At 54.9% G+C, this 20,737-nt stretch overlaps 1 protein-coding gene across 2 annotated transcripts in view; it reads right to left on the reverse strand.

Moving 5' to 3' along the window:
• MACF1 (microtubule-actin crosslinking factor 1) overlaps positions 1–20,737 on the reverse strand; it is a 115,577-nt gene that overhangs the window by 26,396 nt on the left and 68,444 nt on the right. For both annotated transcript variants that reach the window (XM_017836529.1, XM_017836528.1), the window contains exons 54-57: positions 20,376–20,505; positions 19,367–19,566; positions 18,180–18,675; positions 16,137–17,608 (exon numbers count right to left, since the gene is read on the reverse strand). In XM_017836529.1, coding sequence (XP_017692018.1) covers positions 16,137–17,608; positions 18,180–18,675; positions 19,367–19,566; positions 20,376–20,505 — 2,298 coding nt within the window. The remainder of the gene's footprint in view (positions 1–16,136; positions 17,609–18,179; positions 18,676–19,366; positions 19,567–20,375; positions 20,506–20,737) is intronic.

Here is a 20,737-nt window from a genome sequence, read left to right on the forward strand (position 1 = left end):
CGTTTTACAGGTTTCTCTTTTCCGATATATTTTCTGCTTCAAAGATGGGAACTACCCGCCCAGAGTCGGTGAGAAGGTTTTTCTGGAGTCTGTGATTTCCATCTGAGTGACCATAATGTACTTTACTAAGCCAAAAAAGTATAAGACAATAGTTGAGGTCATCGAGCAGCGAGCGTCTTTTGCCTACCCCACTTATAAAATCACACAATTTCCCCCCCCGAAACCTTTTGCCTGCCAAATTCAAGCCACTCTCAGGAGGGAGAAGGTTGTTCTGAAGCCTGAAGGGCACAGATCGTGCGTTACTGAGTGGGCTCCCATCTCCCACCCACCCCTCGAGTGCAAAATAAAGCGATTTCTGCGCCTGAAGCCCCGGCTGCGAGCGCCCGAGCAACAAATACCTCGTTATCTGGAACGAATCCATCTGGTAGAACAGGAGGCCCTTCTGCGACGAGAGCAGCAGCGAGGGGTCCCTCTGTGCCTGTTGGCACCTCTCCCTCGCCAGGGCACAGGGAAGTGGCACCACCACAGTTGGGAGGATGGAAGGTGTCCCCCAGCGTGGCCCCAGGGAGGGTTTGTGAGGTGGGTGCTGCAGCAGAGGGTGTCCCCAGCAGCTCTGGGATGGTGGATCCCTCTGGGAGGGGTGGGAAGGTGAAAGGGGGACCCTCCATGCCTGGTGGCACGGAGGCACCATCGTCCCAAGCTGCCATCTCAGCTGCGGGTGCTCTTGCAGCGGGGTCATCCTCCAAAGCCAGCACTTCGGCGGGCAGGTGCTCCAGGATGGGCGGCACAGCCACGATGGCAAAGTCATCTGTATCCCCCAAGGCCACTACCAACGGCACGGGGTCACCACCAAGATCCCCAACACCAGAAACGAGTGGATCGGCTGCTTGTGGTGGCACAGTGGCAACAGGCACATCAGCAAAGGGTGGGGGGGCTTCCAGAAGCTCCTCCACCATCAAGGACATGGCAGTGGCGGTGGCTTCCGGAGGTTCCTCAGCATCCATGGTAGGATCCCCAGTGGCTGGTGGTGTCTCCTGAGCCTGGGGCTCTGGGACAGCCACATCTCCTGGTGAAAGTGGGTGGGCTGGAGAAGAAAGCTCCCCAAAACCCCATGGGATGGCGGGCCCTGCAATGGGTGATGTGCCAGGAAGCCCTTCAGGGGCAGCTGGGCTGGCAGCACATGGAACCCCCTCACCCAGCCCTATGGCACGGCCCCAGCCAGGGGCAAACAGCAAGTCCGTGTCTCCTGGGTGCAGGATGGCTGCTGGTGTCCCCCCATGTGTGACAGCCACCTCCATGGGGGGCCCCTCAGTGCAGGCAGCCCCTTCCAGAGCCATGCCCTGGCTCTGGGAAACCATTTCCCATGGGAGGTCCTCAACAGGCACCGGGAACGTTGTCAGAGCCTCAGAGCCTGGCTCTGATGCAGAGCCAGTGTGGAAAGGCAGCAGAAAACCACAGCAAACATCCCCACTCCCTGCCAGATGAGTCCAGCCATCAGCTCCACTCCCTGATCCCAAATTCGTGGCTTCATCCTCAGAAACCAGTTCACTGCCAACAACCCAGTCGGCAACTTCTGTCCTTCCAGGCAGAAGGTGATGGGTCCCAAATGGATCCATCCCCTCAATGCCAGCCTTGCTGTGCTGTGGGGGAGATCCCAGCTCCTCTACTGCAGTGTCAGGAGCTGGGAGCTGGCAGGGGGATACTTGGCCAGGACAGGTCTCCTTGGGAAGCTGTGACACTTCCCCACCAGGGACCAGCAAGTCTTGCTTATCTTCATCCCACCCCACTGGAGCACCGAGGTAACCAGTTCCCCCCAGTCCAGAAGGTGGATGTGTCCCTGTCTCAGGAGATGGCATCCCACCAGCCACCACCACCGTGCAACTGCCCACCAGTGGGTCAGGATCATCCTCCTCCACCAGCACTGAGGAGCCTTCTAGGAGGGATCCTGGCCCTGTGGTGGCCACGGGGCTGGGGGAGGCCCCTCCATCCGAGTCCGTTGGGGTGACAGCCAAGGTGTCCCTTTCTGAGAAGGGCTCTGTCAATGGCTCCAGAGTGCTCAGCATCTGCGAGCTGCAGGTGACATCAAAGTCCTCCAGATCTGACACAACGGCAGAGTCTGAAGCACTGATGTCCAAAGGGGCCCTATGCTGACACCCTTCGACCTCTGACCCAGCCAGTTTGGTCGAATCTGGGTCCAGCACCTCTGAGTCCATTGGGGAAACCTGAACCTCCAGGCAACCAGTGACAGCCCCACCACACTCATTCTCGTTCAGGCACTGCTCTTCCAGCTCCAGGAACATCTGCACAGAGTCTGTGTCAGACAACTCAGGACCTGTGGGGCTGGCTGAGCGCTCCAAAACTGGAGCAAAGTCCTCAACTCCACACTGCACTGCTGTGTCCTCAGTACAGCCCGTGCTGCCGGGGAGGGGGCTGCCGGCACCCCCTGGGGAAGTGCAGGACTGGGAGGTCCCTGGGCCGGGGGTAGAGCCATCCGCCGGAGCAGCGGATTGTTCCCTTTCTTCAGAAATATCTGCCAAGCAACAGCTCTTCTTATCCTCTGCCACCAGAACAGCCTTTCCTCTCTCTGACAGCGTCGCCTCCTCCCACTCCTCCATCATCACCCAGCGCTCGTCCTCCTCAAATCTCAGCTCAGACTCCGTTTTCTCCCTGAGATTGGAGGTGATGAGAATATCCAGTCCCGCATCCAGCAGCTCCTCACTAAGGCACGGAGACAGGTTGACGTTCTCCACTGTAGAGTCCGAACCAGAGGGCTCCAGGGTCTCCTGGTGCCCATCATTGAAGTTTCCCCTGATGAAATTCTTCCTGGCTCTTGGCCAAGTGGCACTGGGGAGCCGGCAAGCCCTGGCCAGGTCCCTGACATGGCCATCACCGGCCTTCAGCAAGGCCTGGTGCTCATCCCGGGGACCGTCGTACCCATCCACGCTGAACTGCTTGGCTGTCAGAGCCTCGGCCGTGCCAGATGACTTGGAGACGTGCTCCAAGGTGAGAGACTCGGACATAGGCTCGCCATGGTCGGGCTGGCCTGGCTGCTCGGTGAGCATGGCACTGGAATCCCGCTTGTCCCGCAGGGAAGGGTTGGAGGCGCCCGCTTCTGACACCTCGCTCAGCGAAGCCCCCATCCTTTCCGCGAATTCGGTGAAGTTGGGTGGCATGAAGGACTTCCATGACCGCCGGTTGACGTTCTCCTTCCTCTCAGGGTTTGGTCGCCTCTTTGGTGGAGCCGGCGCCGGCTTGGAGACGTCACTGCTGAGCTTCAGCGCGTCAAAGATGACCCGTTCATCCAACTTTTTCGGTTCTGGCGCCCTGGACTCGAAGACGTTGGCAGCTCCCAGAGTCCCGTTGCTGGATATGGTGCTGCCATCCCCCTTGCCAAGGGTGCTCTTGGAAAGCTGGTTGAGCTTTGATCCCTGATCGATTTGCTCATTAATTCTCATTGTGTCGTATATCGATCTCTGGGGCACGTAGCAATCCTCTATATAACCATCCTCATCCTCGCCCTTCCCCAGGCAAGTGCGGTTCTGCCGTAAACAGTCTGGCCGGCTCAGTGGTTTGCCCATACTCTCGTCCTTATGGATGACGGAACCGCCCCGGCAACCTTTCGCCCACCACGGCAAGAAGCATCACATGGCCAGCAGGTTCCAAACCCACCGTGCCAGGCTCTAATCCCAAAGCAGCGACCCTACAGGGATGGGATGGTGCACCAGCAGCACCGCGCCGGCTCAGCAGCCCGACCGACGGTCCCAAGCGGTGAAACAACCCATCTCATCCCCCAGGCCCCCCTAAAAAACCCCATCCATCAGCAAGTCATCCGAACCCAACAGCTTCGATAAAATATTCCAAACGGTTCAGCGACAGAAACGGCGGAAGAGTTTGAAGCTCTTGAATTATCCCGTCCGTCCTTCTTTACTAACAAAGGCACTGCTTGTCCCGGCCGCTCAGGGCTGGCAGCACCGAGCGGCTCCGCGCGTTTTCTGCCCAGCTCCAAGTGCCGTGGGAGTCCAGCTGGTCCGAATTAGCCTCTCCCCCCGACTCTCGTGTTTTCATTTGAACTGAGCTTGTCAGCGGATATTCGTACAAGTTTAAACACAGGAAGTTCTTCATTCAGGGCAAACTCGGAGGTTTCCTGTCTCAAAAACATGATGGCATTGTTGCTCCCCGTCACCTCGCCCGGTGCCACCGGGAGTCACGGAACCCCCCCAGAATCCAGCCGGCGGGTGCACGGCGGCAGCGGCACGCCGCGGAGTCCGGCGGTGCAGCAAGGCTGCTGGGTTCTTCGCTTTTTTTTTTCCGCTTTCTCCCCAGGAAAAAAAAAAAATTGGCTATAAAACGCATCCAAAAATGGCAAAGGGACGGAGCGGGATGGAATCCCCTGAGTTGCCTCCGGGAGCCGGCGGGGGGGACGCGGAGCAGCCGCGGCTGGAGGCGGCTGTTGCCGCTGCTGCTGCTGCTGCTTCTTCTCCTTCTTCCTCCTCCTCCTCCTCCTCCCGGCCCCGCTCGCACTAACTTTCCCGGCGGCCGGTGTCGGGCTGCGGTGGCTCCGCGCCACCGGGCGGCCCGGCCATGGCGGGGCGGGGGGCGGCGGGGCGGGCACGGGGCCGGTCCCCGCGGCGATGCGGGGCGGACCGGGGATGGGCTGGGGTGTGTGGGGAGGCGGTCACACACACACACACACCGGGGCCGCCCTCCCCTTCCCCGCCGCTCTCGCCCCCTTTTGTGCGCGGCTCAGCGGCCGGGCCGGGGGCGGGGGGCTCCGCGCCGCCCCCGCGGGCAGCCCCCGGCCGGCGCGGCGGGATGCATGGCCGCTGCCTTCCTCCTCCTCCTCCTCCTCCTCCTCCTCTTCTTCTTCCTCTTCCTGCTCCCGGCCGCCGCCGCCCGCTCTCCTTCCCGCCGGCGGAACAAAAGGCCGAGCCGCGCAGGCCGCCGCACGCCCCGGCCCCGCCGCCGCCGCCAGCACCGGCTCCCGCGGAGCTCCAGCCCCGGCGGAGGGCGGGGGGACGCGGGGGCGGGCGGGGGGCGGCTCCGCGGGGCGGGGCGGCAGCGCCGGGGCCGCCCCTTCCCCGGGCGCCGCGGTGCCTCCCGCACCCCTCCGCACCGACCCCCCCGCCGGCCCCGGGAAGGGGGGACCGGAGCGCGACCCGGCGGGGGATGGCGGGGGGGATGCTCGGCGGCAGCGCGGGGGTGGTCCCCGCCCGGCCCGACGGGGATGGCCCCTCCTCCGGGGGGAGGCGGCAGCCCCCGACAAAGAGCAGCAACGCCCTGGCTCGGCGGCGGCTCCGGCTCCGGCTCCGGCTCCCCCCGCCACCGGCCCCGCTCCCCCGGCCCTTTGTCCCCGAGCCGGCGCTGGGTGGGGGGCTGAGACCACCCCCCCCGCCGGGTCCCCTTGCCTCTCACACCCACCCTCGCACAAAGAACCGAGTTATTAAATCATTAAACCCCAAACACCCCCAAAGTACCATTTTTGCCTTCCCCATCGCTCTGCCAAAAACCCGCCCGCAACTTGCCACCGTCAAGTTGCCCATCACCCACTGCAGGCTCTTTTCCTAAAAATCCTAAATTTTATAGCCTCGGGTCTAGGTCAGCATCCTGCTTCCCCCTCCCACCCCGAGTTCTGTCACCCTCTTTTCCTCCCCCAAAAACCCTTGGGTTTAAGACACAGGGAACATTGAGAGCAGAGAGGGAGGCAGCCCGGGCGTGTGAATCACCACTGCGAAGTGATGCTGAGGGAAGTCACAGACTTGGGAGAGAAAACAGGAGGGTTGGGAACAGCCTCCATGCATCTCCAGGCAACAACCCGCCCCACCAGCCACCCGGCCTTCTACTTTGGGATGAATTATGGAATCGAGATAAAAATACAAGGTGTTTAACACAGAAAAACGTGCAGCATGCACCCCAAAAGTGCCAACACCGGGAGAATGGGACTTCAGTCTGCACCTTGCTGTGCCACAGCTACTCCAAAACCTTCCCACCCAGCCATGGTGAGCCATGGCTGTGTTACAGCTGAAGCCAAAGGAGGCAAAATCCTGATTTTTTTGGATGCAGGTGCCTGCCATCCCAAAAACCCCGAGGCTTGACCAAGGTCACGGCATGGCTGTAGTGGGAGTCTGGCTTCCCCAGCCCCAAACCCTTGGACCCTTCATAGCCATGTCTCAGCACCAACTGGACATGGAGCAGCTCCAGCACCACATTTTGGTTTTGGAGAGATGGAAACGGATGTTTTGTGGAAGGGGAGGGTTCAGGGAAAAACGCCCGTTAAACAGCCCTAAGTGCTCGTTGGGAATGTTTGCATACTGGGACATCCTTGGAACCCCTTTTCTCCATCTTTAAATATAACCAAGGAAAAGAGAGGGAAGTGGGGAGGGAGCAGAGATCTGGGAGGAGAGTCCCAAGCAGCCTCTGGGGAGCCCTTTTGCCCATCCAGGGCATGTCCCCTCCATGTCCCACCGAGCCCTCCTGGATGGACAGACAGACAGTCAGGGCTGGCCCTGCAGCCTCCTCCAGCCCCATCTGCCAACACTGCCAGAGAGTCCCAAAGCCCAGATTTTTCTCCTTGGCGGGGGATACTCCAGCTCCTGGTCCCTGGTTATTAATCCAGCACAGCTGAAACAACAAGAGGATGACGGGGCTGTGCCAGCGCTCCGGCAGTGCCGCCCCCAGCTCCCCTGCTACCACCTTGGCTGGGAGCTGGTGGAGCAGGACCGTTACCGCTCCGGGGCCCCTCCGTGAGGAATCCCAGGCATCCGGGCTGGGGCGAGGAGGCTTTTTGTTCCACTGCGAAGAAGGAACGATCTCCGACGTGGAGCTGCCGTTTCACAGCCAGAAATTCTTTTCCCATTTCCTCACCGAGTCACGTGCCAGGAGCAAGCCAAGTCTTCCTCCAACACATCCCCCCCATTTCTAAAACCATTAGGGAAATATTGGGCAAGGATGAAAGCCAATTAAAAACCTGCTGTGCCGGGCCGAAGATCCCAGCTGGAGCTTTTGCAGGTTCCCCAAATCATGGCTTTAAGCCTCCAAGTGCCACCCCAGCGATGGGGACAGAAGCCAAACGGTGCTGGGAATTGCAAGGTCAGGGCTTTGCTTGAGCTTTGTGTCGGTGCACGGGATGGATGGAAAGGACCTGTCTGAACTTTTGTCCTTTTGGGTGTCTCCAGGTGCCCACCATGGCAGTGATGAGTAGAATGGACCACCAAGAACCCTCATCTGGCTCTCGCACGCCCTCTGCTAAAACCCACCCAGCAGTTTTCCAAGACTTTCTCCAAGTAGCAGCACCTCCATCTGTCTCCTGAACCTGTTGGTTTCAAGCTTTCCTCATATGGCCACCAGCCCCAGCACGTGCCGTCCCTGTCACGGGGTGATGTCACCCTGTTTACGGCTGCGCTCCATCCTGCGCCGCTGCCGCCACTGTTTACATGGCAAAGCAGTATTTGGAAGCCAATATATTTTTAGCTTTCTTTTAATGCATCTCAGCAGCTGGAAGTAAGGGACCTGTGTTATGTGACAAGCAAGAGAGCACAGAGGCAGCTCGAGATCTCTGATGGACGCGTCGTTAACGAGACCAGGGCACAACCATCAAAGCTTCTTTAATCTTCACCTTGGTGCCCTTCCTGCCCTGGGATTTGCAGCACCTGCTCGCCAGCCTGGATGAGGGTGGATGCAGGAGAACTCCTGCCTTGGCACCATGAGCTTTGGCCCTACAGGTCATGCTGACCATGCCATAGTCATAGAATAGTTTGGGTTGGAAGGGACCTCAAAGCTCATCTTATTCCTAACCCTGCCATGGGCAGGGACAGAGCTCCAAGCTCTTTCCAACCTGGCCTGAAACACTTCCAGGCCACAGCTTCTCTGTCCCCCATGTCTGACTCCATGACTGTCACCGAGCTGGTGGTGACAGGAGGGACCACTGGGTTGGGACACTGTATGTCCCATCAAGGCAAAGTGGGTGAACCCAAATGCCTCCAGCCCAGAGGGGGGACTCAGAGCACATTTGAGCCTCCCTCAGACACTGCAATAAAAGCACAAAGCCAAATCACACGCCCCTAAAATCTCCCTTAGAAACTGCAGTTTAGGTTTCGCTGGGATTTTTACCAGAGGATTCACGTTTTCAAAGCCTTTGCTGTGTTTATTGGAAGGTCAGAGGGACTTCTTTCTCTCTGTGTTGCTCTCCTCCTAAACTTGCTCCTTTTCCCCTGATTGCTGTTCTGGTGCCACGTGGGCAAGCCCTGAGCTCCCAGCTTGACCCAGGAAGGAGCACCCAGGCTAATCCCATCCTGCCGTGCCACGCTGGGTGCTCCCTCATCCCCTTGGCTTACAGCTGACTTCAAACCAATTTCACATCACAGCTCTGCCACTACTCAATCCCTCTTCAAAGGCTACAGCTGCTCAGGATGCAGGGAGCCAGCACATCTTTAAATCAGCCATTTGGAACCCAGAGCCTGTTAATTTGGGACTCTCCTCCGTGGGGCTGTGGGAGGAAACCTCGGCTGGCTCCATGGGAGTCTGCCCCTCCACTGAAAAAGTTTTAGAAGGAGGTTAAAACCCAAACCCACAGGGAAACCCTTCTGCAGGTTGGATGGACACTGTGGGTTTTAATTTATTTTGTTTCTGCAAGGGTGCAGGGGCTGCACCGCAGCACCTTCCCTGCAAGGCAGCTCATGTAGATGTCAGTATAAATAATTCTCCCGAATGAAACCTGGAGCCCACGTGTTACAGCAGTGCTCAGGCACAGCCCTACACGTGGCATTCAGCGCTCCCATGGAACCCCATCTTCATGCACAGAGCACCCCAAAGGTGCCTGACAGCAACCTGAGGTGGAGCTGTGAGAGAAGAGTAGAGCCACGTGCCACGGTCTTTATGGCCAGGAGGTGAAACTCGCCAAAATGCCCATTTTTGTCCTCAGCTGCCCAGTTTTCCTGCAAATTCTGCTGCCAGGCTTTGCTCTGGTGCTGCATGAGGGTGGATGAAGCATCCTGGGATACCCAGGCATCCTACTCCATGCTCCCAGTGAATCAGCACCTACGGGCAGGGTGGTGGGTGCTGCCACCCCACTGCCCACCCCAGGGACATGGAGAACTGCAGAAGCTGCTCCTCAGAGTAAAGGGGGACAACAGGGAGAGCTGAGGGATGGGGTGACTAATAAACTGCTCATAAGGCTCTTTAGGAAGTGAGGTAAGTGTGTTATCATCCAGAGAATCCTCTGGATGGGAGACATTTAAACCACTCCTTGGGCAGGAGAATTGGCAATTGTTCTTGAAAGGCTTCAGTGACTAATCCAAGCCTGAGCCCTTTCCTGCAGAAGTCCCCATTTGCTCCAGACCCAGTGGCCACAGTCCCTCCCTTCCCTGCTGGAGAATGGCAGCTTGCTTGGATGCTGTGGGAGACGGGAATGTCCTGTGTTCACTCAACCCCACACTTCCCTATGGATGCCCCCTCCATGGCCACGTGCTGCTGGGACCGGGCTCCTCTCCCTCTTCTGCTCAGCCCTTGCAGACAAAAAGCTTCCCATCTCCTCCTCCCTCAGATCCTCAGCTCTCCCGGTCTTATGCAAAGCCGGTATTTTTAGTGTCTCCTGGAAACACTGTGAAGTGTCATCACCACCAGCTAACGAGTGCTCCGGAGACAGGACATTCCTCCGGCCATCTCCCTCAGCTGGGACCTGGCAGGGTCACCAAAGCATCTGCAAGTGGGTGGCTTTGGAGCAGTGACCCAAGGTGGCTCCTGAAAGGCACCATTTGATCACAGCCTGACTGTTTCACGGTCAAGAAAAGAAAAGGAGGGAGGAAAAAAAAAAAGCCTCGCTATGATTTGGTCGATCTCAGCAACTCTTGGCTTTATTCGCTCTTGTTCTCGGCTGGATCAGGGAAGGGCCTGATGACACGTCAAGGTCAAACCCACCCGTGGCTTGCTGATGAACCAGCACACCGGCAACGTTCCCTTTGGGAACAATGAGCTCCAGGCACGTTTGCTCTTTCCTCTGTGATAAAATTTACATCCAAGAAAGAAGGAGACTGCAGGGGCCACTCACACCCACGTTCCTCTTGTGCAAACACAAGATCACCAGGTTAGAAGTGCACCAAGCACCACCAAGGACCTGCAGCTTGGGCCACTTGGCCCAGCCAGGCTTGGTGACAGCCCTGTCACCCGGCACAGCTCATCACCCCCCATTTCTCATCCTCTTCACCAGCGAGGGGAGATGGTGCCTTTAAGGCAGCTTAACAGCTGTCAGAGAGGAGGCATTTCTGCGTGTGTTGCTGATGCTGAAAATACAAGCCAGAGATACTTTAAGTAGGTCTGGAAAGCGTTCAATGAGAAGACACCATCGTGCAGCCGGTCCCTGTTCCCAGCCCAGTCCCACCCAGCTGCTCCCAACTGGACGACTGTCGGGAGCCGCACGCATTCCTCCGGGGGCACAGAAGGGTTAAAAATACCCTTGGCCAGGCTGGGGCACAGCAAGTGGCAGAGTGTCCCTTCCCTGCCCCATCCCATCCCATCCTAGAAACCCAGCTCCGCTCTCCCACCTGCCGGCGATGCAGCCCCCAGCTATGGGGTCTTTGCTCTATGATGGGGTGTGGAGTGCCCAAAAAAGCCTCCCCGGATGCTCGGGCACTGCCTGGGAGCACATGTGCTGCTCGTGGTGGCTAACATGCTGTCTCCAGAAATTAAGGCTTTGATTTGGGTGTAAATACCTTGTGTCATCAGCAGGCTGATTCATTCCTGCTCTTTGGGGTTGCCCTGCAATCCCAAGGTGGGATGCTGCTTCTCCTCTGCCCATCCTCTGCCCAAAAAGCAGCAGCCCCGGGCAGCAGCATCTGGGAGAAACCCAGGGACACGGGACAACAGTGATGGGCACCAGTGGTATTTTCAACAGCACCACTGACTCAGATCCCTGCTGGAAAGGTTGGGGGAACTGAGAGTCATAAATAGAGTGCTGAGGAAAGCTGACATCCTCCAGCCAGGAAGGGGGGCAGGAGGAGGGCACGGGAGTGTGCGTGGGCTCACAGAGAGCACAGGCTAACGGCTGCTTCCATTTAGGATGAAGTGGGGAGGACCCGGGGCAGGGTCAGATGGCGGCATCAGAATGGCAAGATGAGTAATGCTGGTTAAGGCTTCACTCACTGCATCACCCCCCCGGGATTCCTTTCCTGAATTTTTTTTATTCAAGCAGACAAAGAGGGTGCTGGAAGCCACAAGGGCTGCACGGGCCCTGGACGACCTGACCTGCTCTAAAATAAAAAGGGAGTGCGGCTTCAGTTATTGCTGTCTAGGGATTCTCCCTCCCTCCCTCCATCATCCAGCATTAAACCCTTACTGGTGCGACAGAACAGTGCCCGAGTTCACTGCACTGAGCAACACCAGTTTCAACCAAACCTCCCCAAAAACCCACACACCAGGAGGAAAGGCAGGAGGCCTGAAATCCCACGTCATCCCTCCATTCCGCACAACCTGCCTTGGCAAAGCCACCTCCCGTTGAAGGTCGGATGATGCGACAGACCCCCTTCCTCTCCCCCCCCTCCTCCTCTCTGGCTGGGCCAGGGTGGGGTTTAATTAACCCTGGGAGGAGAGGTCCCGGCTGTGCCAGCTGCGGCAGGTCCCGGCTCGCCGCATTCCTCCGCCGTGCCCCAACGCCCGCGGCAGCCGCGGGCCAAGCGCAGCTGCGGGGCCCGGGCGGCATCAGGAGGGGGGACAACAAATCCATGGAGGTCCAGCCACACACACGGACACGCCACTAACCACCCCTGTGCCTGTCAGGACGCGACGGCGGCCGTTGGGTTATGTCAAGTTTGACGCTTTTCCTTGGGTTATGTTTTGGGTCGAGTTCTCCGGGCTCTTGCAGAAATCCCTTCTGACTGTTGAGTGCAACGTGGAAGGAATGCAGGCTGAGCTGATCCTGCTCTCATCTTCCTCACGGGGACAAAGTGTTCCCAGCAAAGAAAACCATTCTGACATGATACAACTGAGAGTCTTCTCTGGTACGACTGCCCGCAGAAGCTGTGGCTGCCCCATCCCTGGAAGCGTTCAAGGCCACGTTGGACGGGGCTTGGAACAACCCGGTCTAGTGGAAGGTGTTCCTGCCCACAGGAGGGGGGTAGGAACTAGATGATCTTTAAGGCCTCTTCCCACCAAAACCATTCCATGGTTCTATGAAAGGGGAGGGAACAGCATTCTTCCCTCCCAAGCATTGCTCTGTACTGCAGCGAGCCCCAAAATCTCTGCCAGCGCCTTTGACCCAGGGCTGAGTGTTACTCTCTGCTTTGTAGGTGAAATGTGGCAACGGTAGAATTTGTCCAAAAACAACATGGCGAATCAAAGAAGGTCCCAGCTCAGAGTTGCCAACACCAAGCACCAGCCAGGCTTTGAAAGCCAAGTTCAAAATCCACTGTGTAAAAGATAAACAAAGCCCAGCTCGCTTAGCCAGGAGGCCAAGCTACCCCAGCACAGATGTCTTCCCCAAAACACCCAAAAATTTGATTCCATCAGCTCCGTGGGCCCAGGCTGATGGATGCTCTTTGGCCAGACAGGACAAGCCCATGCCTGGGGCTTTCTGGCACCACAGTTCCAAACCAGCAAACCTCACCTCTGCTTCTTCAGCGTGTAAAGGAGGATGAGGCACTTGCACTGAGCAGACCAAGCTTTATCCCATTAGTTTCACAATTTTTGGGAGGAAGGGTTCTAACTCAGGGTTTTCCAGCTCAGGGGTTGCTGACACCAGAGAGCACGTGATGGAGAAACCCCCTGCGTCTTCATGTGACCCCCACCTTCTCATCCATACCCGGGGAATCACTTCCCTGGGGAATTCTGCTGTTTGCTAAACTGAATCAACAAAGCTGTTATGTTTAGTAACATCCCAACTGTAGCTCATTTGATTCCAGTCATTAAAATTTAATATCAGTGTAAGCTTTGAGAAACCTGAGCTGACAGCAGAGAGAGGGGAGGGGGAAGAAGTGCCCCAGCCTGAAAACTCCTACGAGGAGCTCTGGCTGGTGGCTGGTGCTTGTCCCTCGTGCTGAAGAGCACGACTTGGCTGTGTGAAGCTCAGCACAAAGATCCTTCCAACTTTCAGTACCTTTTCACACAAAAAGGGGCCCCTCAGAGAGGCAGCAATGGAAAGGGAATCACTTGGGTTAAACTCCCGCTGAAGATCAGGAGTTAAAAATGAGGTTCCTTTGCTCTGACAGCTTAACATGAGCTAACCCCACGTTATTTCTTCTGTGGCATTGCTGGATCCAAAGCGATCCATCAGGATGTCCATATAAAGCACAGGCTCCAAACCACAGAAACGCCTTTCAGCTGCACTTGATCTCATCAGAAAATGAGGGGCGAAATTAGATGACCCCTTAGAGCCTCCTCCAGATGAGTTTCTTATGATCCTCTAAAAATGTGGTGCTCCAAACCAGTCCCTGCCTAGTTTTCCCGCACCCCCTGAACTCCAGGTCCTTCCTGCATCGCTGTCCTGGCTCTTGATGGCCGTGGGAGCCGGTGTGGACTCAGCCCCTCGGTGGTCCCATCCCCAAAATCGCATCCGCTCGCTGAACCGAAACACCTCCTGCAAACAAAGCCTCCCCCCCTGAGCAGCTGCTTCCCACCCTCCCATCGCTGAGAAACCCGGCCAGGAAGAGAAACTCAGAGCAGGAGAGGGCTCGTCCCTCCCAAAGCCAGGATTAGTCCCTCTGTGACCTGGGAAAGGGGCTTGGGGGGGGGGGGGAAGGAAAGGAAATGCATGGATGGCAGTTTTCCAAAAGTTAAGGGTTTGTTGGAGGTTGTGGCCTTTTGGGGCAAGTTTAAGGGATGTTTGCAGGAAAGGAAAAATACATGGGATGCTTCAAACATAAGCTGCTTCGAAAGTCATCTGTTCCCGGCCTCCATCAGAGCCTTCAATATATCTTCTTTATTAAAATCTGGACACAATGAGTCCAGAAGTGCCCACCTTTGTCAGGACTTCATTGGCAACTTGCCTGGAGCCCTGGGGCCATGCCTAATTTGCATCTCATTTACACAGATGTTCATTAAAATTAATGCCTTAAGACATAATATCTGCCTGCATTTGAGCCTCCTGGACAGACAGACTGCGACCGCTCCTGGAGAGCCCCAGTCACCCCATCCATCACCCCATCCATCACCCCATCCTCCCCCCAGTGCCACCCCCAGGAGCACTGCCTGGCTGAGGAGCTCTTCTGGTCCCCCTGGACACTCCAGGCATGCATCTGGTTTGCAAGCCAAGAAGGGAAAAAGAGTTGTGATATTGTCTTAGAGAGACAATTCATTGAGAAATAAAAGCCTGGTACAACCAAGGGAAGCCCCCCCATGCTCCCCACTTCCCACAGAGCCCAAGCCAGATTTCTCCACCTCTCTCCCTCCTGCACGTACAGAGGACAGACAGTCCCTGCCAATGCCCTTTCCTGTGCAGAACAGATTCAGGGAGATTCCAGCTCCTCCTTAGAGAGGATTGGAAGGTGAAGCTTTGCTAAGATCTGCTCTGCAACACTTAGGATTTGTGCAGAAATCCCTGCTCTCTGGATGCAGAAATCCTTGCTCCCTGGATGAACCGTGCATGGGAGGAACGCAGGAATGCTGCTGCGTAACCACAATTGCTCCATCCACCCCTCGTGCTTCTCCCCCATTTTATTCTCAGCCATTACAAGGCAAAACCCTCCCTTCCCTGCTGCAACTTTCACTCTCCCACCAACACACACCCCAAGTGCACCCCGTGGCCTCGATGGCCAACAAATGACTCCTGGTAAGGACACCTCATGCCCCCAGAGCACCCTGGGCTCATGCAGCCCAGGTCAGCTGTGTCTTACAGGGTCATCCTCAAGGTCACTGAGCTACACAGACCATGTGCAAACCCCTGTGATGGGTTAAGCTGCTCCTGCAAGCCCGGCCAGCCCAGCAATCTGGGTTTCGTCATCGTTCCTAATGGGAGCTGCTCAGCCGGGAATAATCCCTTGCTCTGCAGGAAAGGTTCACCGATTTTAAGTCCTAAAAACTCCTTTTTGGATATATTTGTTCCAAGCGACTGTGTGGTGTTTAATGATTTGAAGTTAAATCCTTCCCGTCGATATCAGCCCAAAGCAAAGCGCTGCCCAGCACAAGACAGCAACACCATCAGATGAGGCTGAGTTTGTCCCATAAATAACACTTATAGCTATTTTTCAGATAGGCAACCCCAAAACCAGAAACACCTTGTCCTGGTGAAGGTTTCACAGACATATTAAAGCGGTGGAACGGGATCAATTAGCCATGAGATGAAAAGTAAATGGCTGTAAAACTGCCTTCCTCTCCCGCCCCCCATTAACACCAGGAAACGAGCAGCCAGATGTAAATCAGCCCAATCATCAGCTCCTGAGCACATCAGGAATAGAAGTTTCACAGCAAGAGAATTTCTAAGCTGTATTAATATAATTAATGTAGTGTAACAGCATGACCCAACATCATAATACTGTATAAAAATATATCAAACACACTCCAACTCTTCCCTCTCACAGCATTTCATGCAAGTCTTGATGGTCCCCATCAACTCCTTGCTGGAAACGTGAACAGCCCACATAAAACTTCACCTTGGTTTTACTTCCTGTGTGCACCCCTTGTCCCACAGTTTATCTGTGGCTGTATTTGTACCCAAGAACCCCAAAATGCATGTAAAATGTGGATGTAAAAAGTGAACAACAAGCAAGAATGGTAGGCCAGGTAGAAAGACCTGCAGAACGCTCTGATCTGGACTAGACTCTCAAATGTTGCCAACTCACAGCTCAGATGGACTCAGAACCATCCCTCCCTCCCTCCCCCAAAAACCTAAATGTCAACCACCTTTACCAGCCCACGAGATGTTGGCACATCAGCATTACACATCACCAGGAGAACAGGGATTTTCCTCCCAGTCGCAAAACCTTTCTGCACCTTTTCACCACAGACTACCAAGTCCACCAGTTGATCTTACACTCTCCACAGCAAGGAATGTTTTAGCCACCAAACCCACTCGAATTACAGCAACAAACAACAAAGGCGTGATGGCTCGGAGCCCAGAGGTCCCACACAAAAAAAAACCCCCACAACACCAGGCAGGCCCTCAGAACACCAAACACCACTTAAAAAAACCCCAACATCACAGCATCAAGACTTACCTTGAAGTCTGCCAGCTGCTGGTTGATGGTTTCCACCTCCGTTCCCACCACCCACTGCAAGGCCTCGTTCTCCTCGGCCGCCGTTGTCATGTGGGTCAGCTCCTTCAGCCGGCCGTAGAAGTCCTCGACGCGGGACAGCGTCGTCTCCACCTGCTCCTGCCGGTTCTTGCCCCTCTCTGTCAGTTTGCTGCACTGTTTGTTCAGCGTCTCCAGCTCCCGTTTCAGTCCTAATAGATCAGGGCTCCCTTCTTCCTCCAGCATCTTCTTGCACTCGCTTTCGGAAGCTTCGATGTCCGACTTCAGCCTGTGGAGTTTGCCCAGGAAGGCGCGGACGTCCTCGGCCTGGGACTGGAGGCTGTCGGAGTCTCTCCCGATGGGGCCCATGCTGTCCAGCTCATCGTCCAGGTCCGCCAGTTGAGAGAACATCTCCCTGACCCGATTATTGAACTGGCTGATCCCTTCCAGCTTGTTTTCCATGAGCGCACAGCAGTCGTTCACTTTCTGCTTCGCAGCCTTGAAGTCCTGCTGAGCCACTTCAGCCTGGCTTAAGAGCTGGGAACAGTCGGATCCGTCTGGAGCATCTTCTACCAGACCCTGAGTGAGGTTTTTCAGATAATCCACTTGCGGCTCAAGGGCCTGCAGCACCTCCTGCTGTGCCCTGAGCTTCTCCAAATTCTTGTTGCTGCAGGCTTGTGGCCCCAGGGCATCGTAGATCTCCAGCTGGTGCTTTGCCCCTTCCAGCTTCTTCTCAATGTTCTTGAAGCTCTCTTGAAACTCCTTGAGCCTCTGGGACATTTCTTCAATGGAGCCAGTCTTGGCTTGCAGCTCTTCTGTGATGGCATCCATCTTCTGATTGATGCCAGCCTTCTCATCCCGGATGTCATCCTCATCCGTCTGGGAAGCATCGATCAGGATGTCGGCAGCACTGTTCAGCATCTCCAGCAAGGACCGGCGCTTCTCCACGTCACTCAGCATGGCCTTTGACCTCAGAAGAGTCGCCTCCAGCTGCACTGGGTCCAGAGTTACCTCCAGCTCTGCCACCTTTGCCTTGCAGTCCTCCACCCATGGCAGGAGATCCTCCGTGTGCCGTTGGTACTTCTGAGCTTTCTGCAAACAGTCCTTGAGCTTAGAGTGTCTATCAGCAGCCTGTTTGCTGAGCTCTTCCCAGTGTGTTTTCAGGCCGACCAACTGGTTTTGCAGAGTGGTCTTCTCCTCCCCAGGCTGGACTGAAAGCAGCAAAGATTCTCCCTCGGCTACAATCATCTCATAGGAGCCACTGTGTTGGTTGAGGCTCTTCTGGAACTCTTCTTGTTCCTGAATTTGGCTCTGTAGCCTCTCCAGTTTAGCAGAAATCGGTTGGCTCTGAGCTTGCTGGCACAGTTTGTCATCTAGCCAGGTCCTGAGTTCATCAAACATATGCTGGAACTGCTGGGAACTCGCAAGTGCAGTCTGGAGTCGGTTCATCCGGTCGGCTGGAATGGGAATAAGATTAGAAGGCGACAATTAAGCTGAAATCAAATAAGCAAAGTGCAATTATTTAAAATCATCTCATATGTACCAACTGTGTTTTGATTAACAGGAAGGAGTTTTCCATTGCATCACCAGCCTTTTTGCTCACTAATTCATAAATTTCTTAAGTAGTAAGAGGCAATGATAACACGGTTGTCTCGGTTCTCCTGACCAGTTTCTAAATGCAACTTCTTAGAAACCAGAAGACGTGTCCCCAGATCAGAGAGTGGCCACTGGGGCTCCTCCATGCCCCACTCTGAATTTAGGAACCTGTTTTTTTTCCAAGCACATGCCACAGTGCTTGTTGAAGAGTCACATCTGTGGGACTAAACACCTCTGTTCCCTCTCCAGGCTCAGGTATGTCTGGAGTTTGAACTCTCTCGTGCTTGGTCCCAGATAAAACACCTATGAAGCACCCCAAAAAAATGATAAATGGTGCTTTCCCTACTATTCTTAGAAATCCAGGGATGGGAGAGCCCTTTGGCAAAGAGCAGGGATGGAGCTCGACATTCCAATATCTCCTAAGTGTCTCACCTGCCAAATCTTCCAGCCCTTTGAGAGGAAGTGCCACCGTCTCCAGACGTTTCTTTAACTCATCTTTGAGGTACTGCTCCCCAATCAGGACGGAGAGGTCATCACAGAGGGTCTGAGCCTCTGCAATCTCCTCTTCCAGCTGCTCCAGGTCCGAGCGGATCTCGCTGGTTTCCTCCAGCTGCTGTTTGACGGCATCGGGCTGTGTGCTGATGGCAGACTGGCTGCTCAGGCGCTGCCCAACTGCCTTCACCTTCTCTGAGAGGCCCTGGAGGAGCTCCTGGTACTGGGTGCTCTTTACTATGGCTTGATCAATCTGGCTGGAGCGGGAGTTGAGGCGTTCTGTTAGCTCGGACCATTTCTGATTAACCCCCTGGAGCTCATCCCGCACCTGGTTAGTGGATGGAGAAACATCTCCAGGGCCAGTCAAGATGCTCTGAGCTGCCTGGTTGAGCTGCTCGTGCTGTTGTCTGCGGGCTTCAAATTCCTTCAGCATAAACTGGGAACAGAAATAACATAAAAATGTTTGCATAAAACTGACAGCTCCGAATACACACAGTCAAAACAAACCAGACCTCCAGGGGCTTTATCCAGCCCGTGGAATGAGCAGGAACAAGCCTTTGGGTGGGACAGCCGTTGGGCTGGGTAGGCCAGGATTTATTGTGACCTTGGAAGTTAAAAAGCTGGGAGGGGTCTGCAGCTCCAGGACTTTGCTCTTTCTCTTATTTGTCTTACTGCTGCGTAATGTAACATAAACCAGTTAGATGAGAAGGCAATCTGATTATGTTAACTGGGGCTTTTTGCTTCATGATGTGGCCTGTTACGGACATGTTAGGATTTGGAAGCAGGAGGTATGGAAAGAGCAGGCTGGCAGGAGGAGGGACAGAATTAGCAAGTCCTGCAGAGCATCAGCACAGGTCTTGTTTAAAGCAATTTCACTCTCCAAGAGGGGCCAAGTGATTCATTGATGAGTCAATCCAGCACGGGGAAGGGAGCTTGGGCACTGCACCCATTTTAAGTTATTCACAGCAGTTTGGGCTCAGTTGGGAGGACTTGGGAGAGGAGCCATGAGGTCTCCAGAGTGCTTGCAAGACAAATAATTCCAACTGCAATCTTCCATCATCTCATATCTGGGCGAGACACCCTCCCCCTCCATGGACACCCATCGAGGAGATGTGAACCCGCCTCACCTGGACCTGCTGCTTCTGTGCGTTCAGCATGTTGGGGTCGATGGAGAGGGGTCCCAGCACGCTCATCATCAGCTCCTTCTCCATGAGCCAAGGGCGCAGCTGGGATTCAGCAGCCTGGAAGGTGGCCAGCTGGTTCGCCGACTCCTCCAGCTTCTGCTGCCGCTCGGCCGTCGCCTGGCTGGCTCTTTCCCACCTGCAATCTGAAGCACCGGCTGTGTTGGCCATGGTCATGCTCCTGGCCAGCCCACCCCTCCATCAAGCAGGTTTTTTTCCCCTTTTCCCATGGTTTTCCCCATGGGAAACCTCCTCAGTTTTCCAGTAAAACTAGCGTGGCTCTATTCACTCTCTAACAAGCCGTTATCCAGTTCTAATGGCTACATAGTCCTGAAGCTCCCAAGGAAAAACCTTGCAAGCAGGATTTCTGTGTTCTAGTCACTACTGCCATGAGCTGGTCTGACCTTGAGTGAGCCATCTCACATCCCTGGCTCGATAAATGAGGATACTCTCCTGTGTATCAGTCCTCACACAGCACATGCAGATCTCCTGGATGGAGAACTCCATAAACACGTTCCTGCTATTTCAAAGAAGAGAATCTCTGGGCTTCTTTTTAAACACACAGCCTTGTTTAGTCAACATTTAATTGCCTGGGATAGCCTCACTAATGACTAGAATTTTATATCAAGTAGTGAAGTTTTTAATCACAATAATCAACCCATGTCACTAACGCTTTTTTTTTTTGCCTTTTTATCTTTTTTTTTTTTTAAAGCAGCAATTTAAGGAGGCACATCTTTAAAATCCACATCCATCACAGAGATTTCGTTAATCACAACAGTGCTCCTCTCAGGAACACCTTGTACACCAGACAGCTCTGAGATAAGTTTGCTATTTACTGAATATTAATTAAAAGTGACTCTGCTCTGCCGTGACTTTGGGGTTGTCCCACACTCCTGAACCGCTTCTAACGTGATGTTTGGAGACAGAAGCCTCACTAAGTGCTTCAGGCACTTACTCAGGTCTTCCTGCATCTTCTTCCAGTTCGCTGCTTCTGGAGAATCTGGATATTTCTCCAGCAAGCCAGAAAGTGCCTCCTTTACCTTCTGGATCTTCCCAGAATTCTGTTCCAATTCAGCCAGAAATGCCTGGAAAATAATGATTTGAAATTCCTCAGATATAGGGTAAAAGGATCAAAACACGGAGTAGGAACAAAGCAGCAGCTACAAGCCACAGTTGGACAATTTCTGTTCTTTGCTCTTTAATTAAATTAACTTGTCAGTGATATTGTGAGCTAACTTGGCTCCTAGAGCAGGGAAAGGCTGGGAATTGCTTTCCAGGAGAAGCTGGAGTGACCCAGCAACAAGGGCTCCAGATAAG

This window comes from Lepidothrix coronata, unplaced genomic scaffold (assembly GCF_001604755.1).
Source record: "Lepidothrix coronata isolate B3197 unplaced genomic scaffold, Lepidothrix_coronata-1.0 Scaffold279, whole genome shotgun sequence".
Classification (NCBI taxonomy): Eukaryota; Metazoa; Chordata; class Aves; order Passeriformes; family Pipridae; genus Lepidothrix; species Lepidothrix coronata.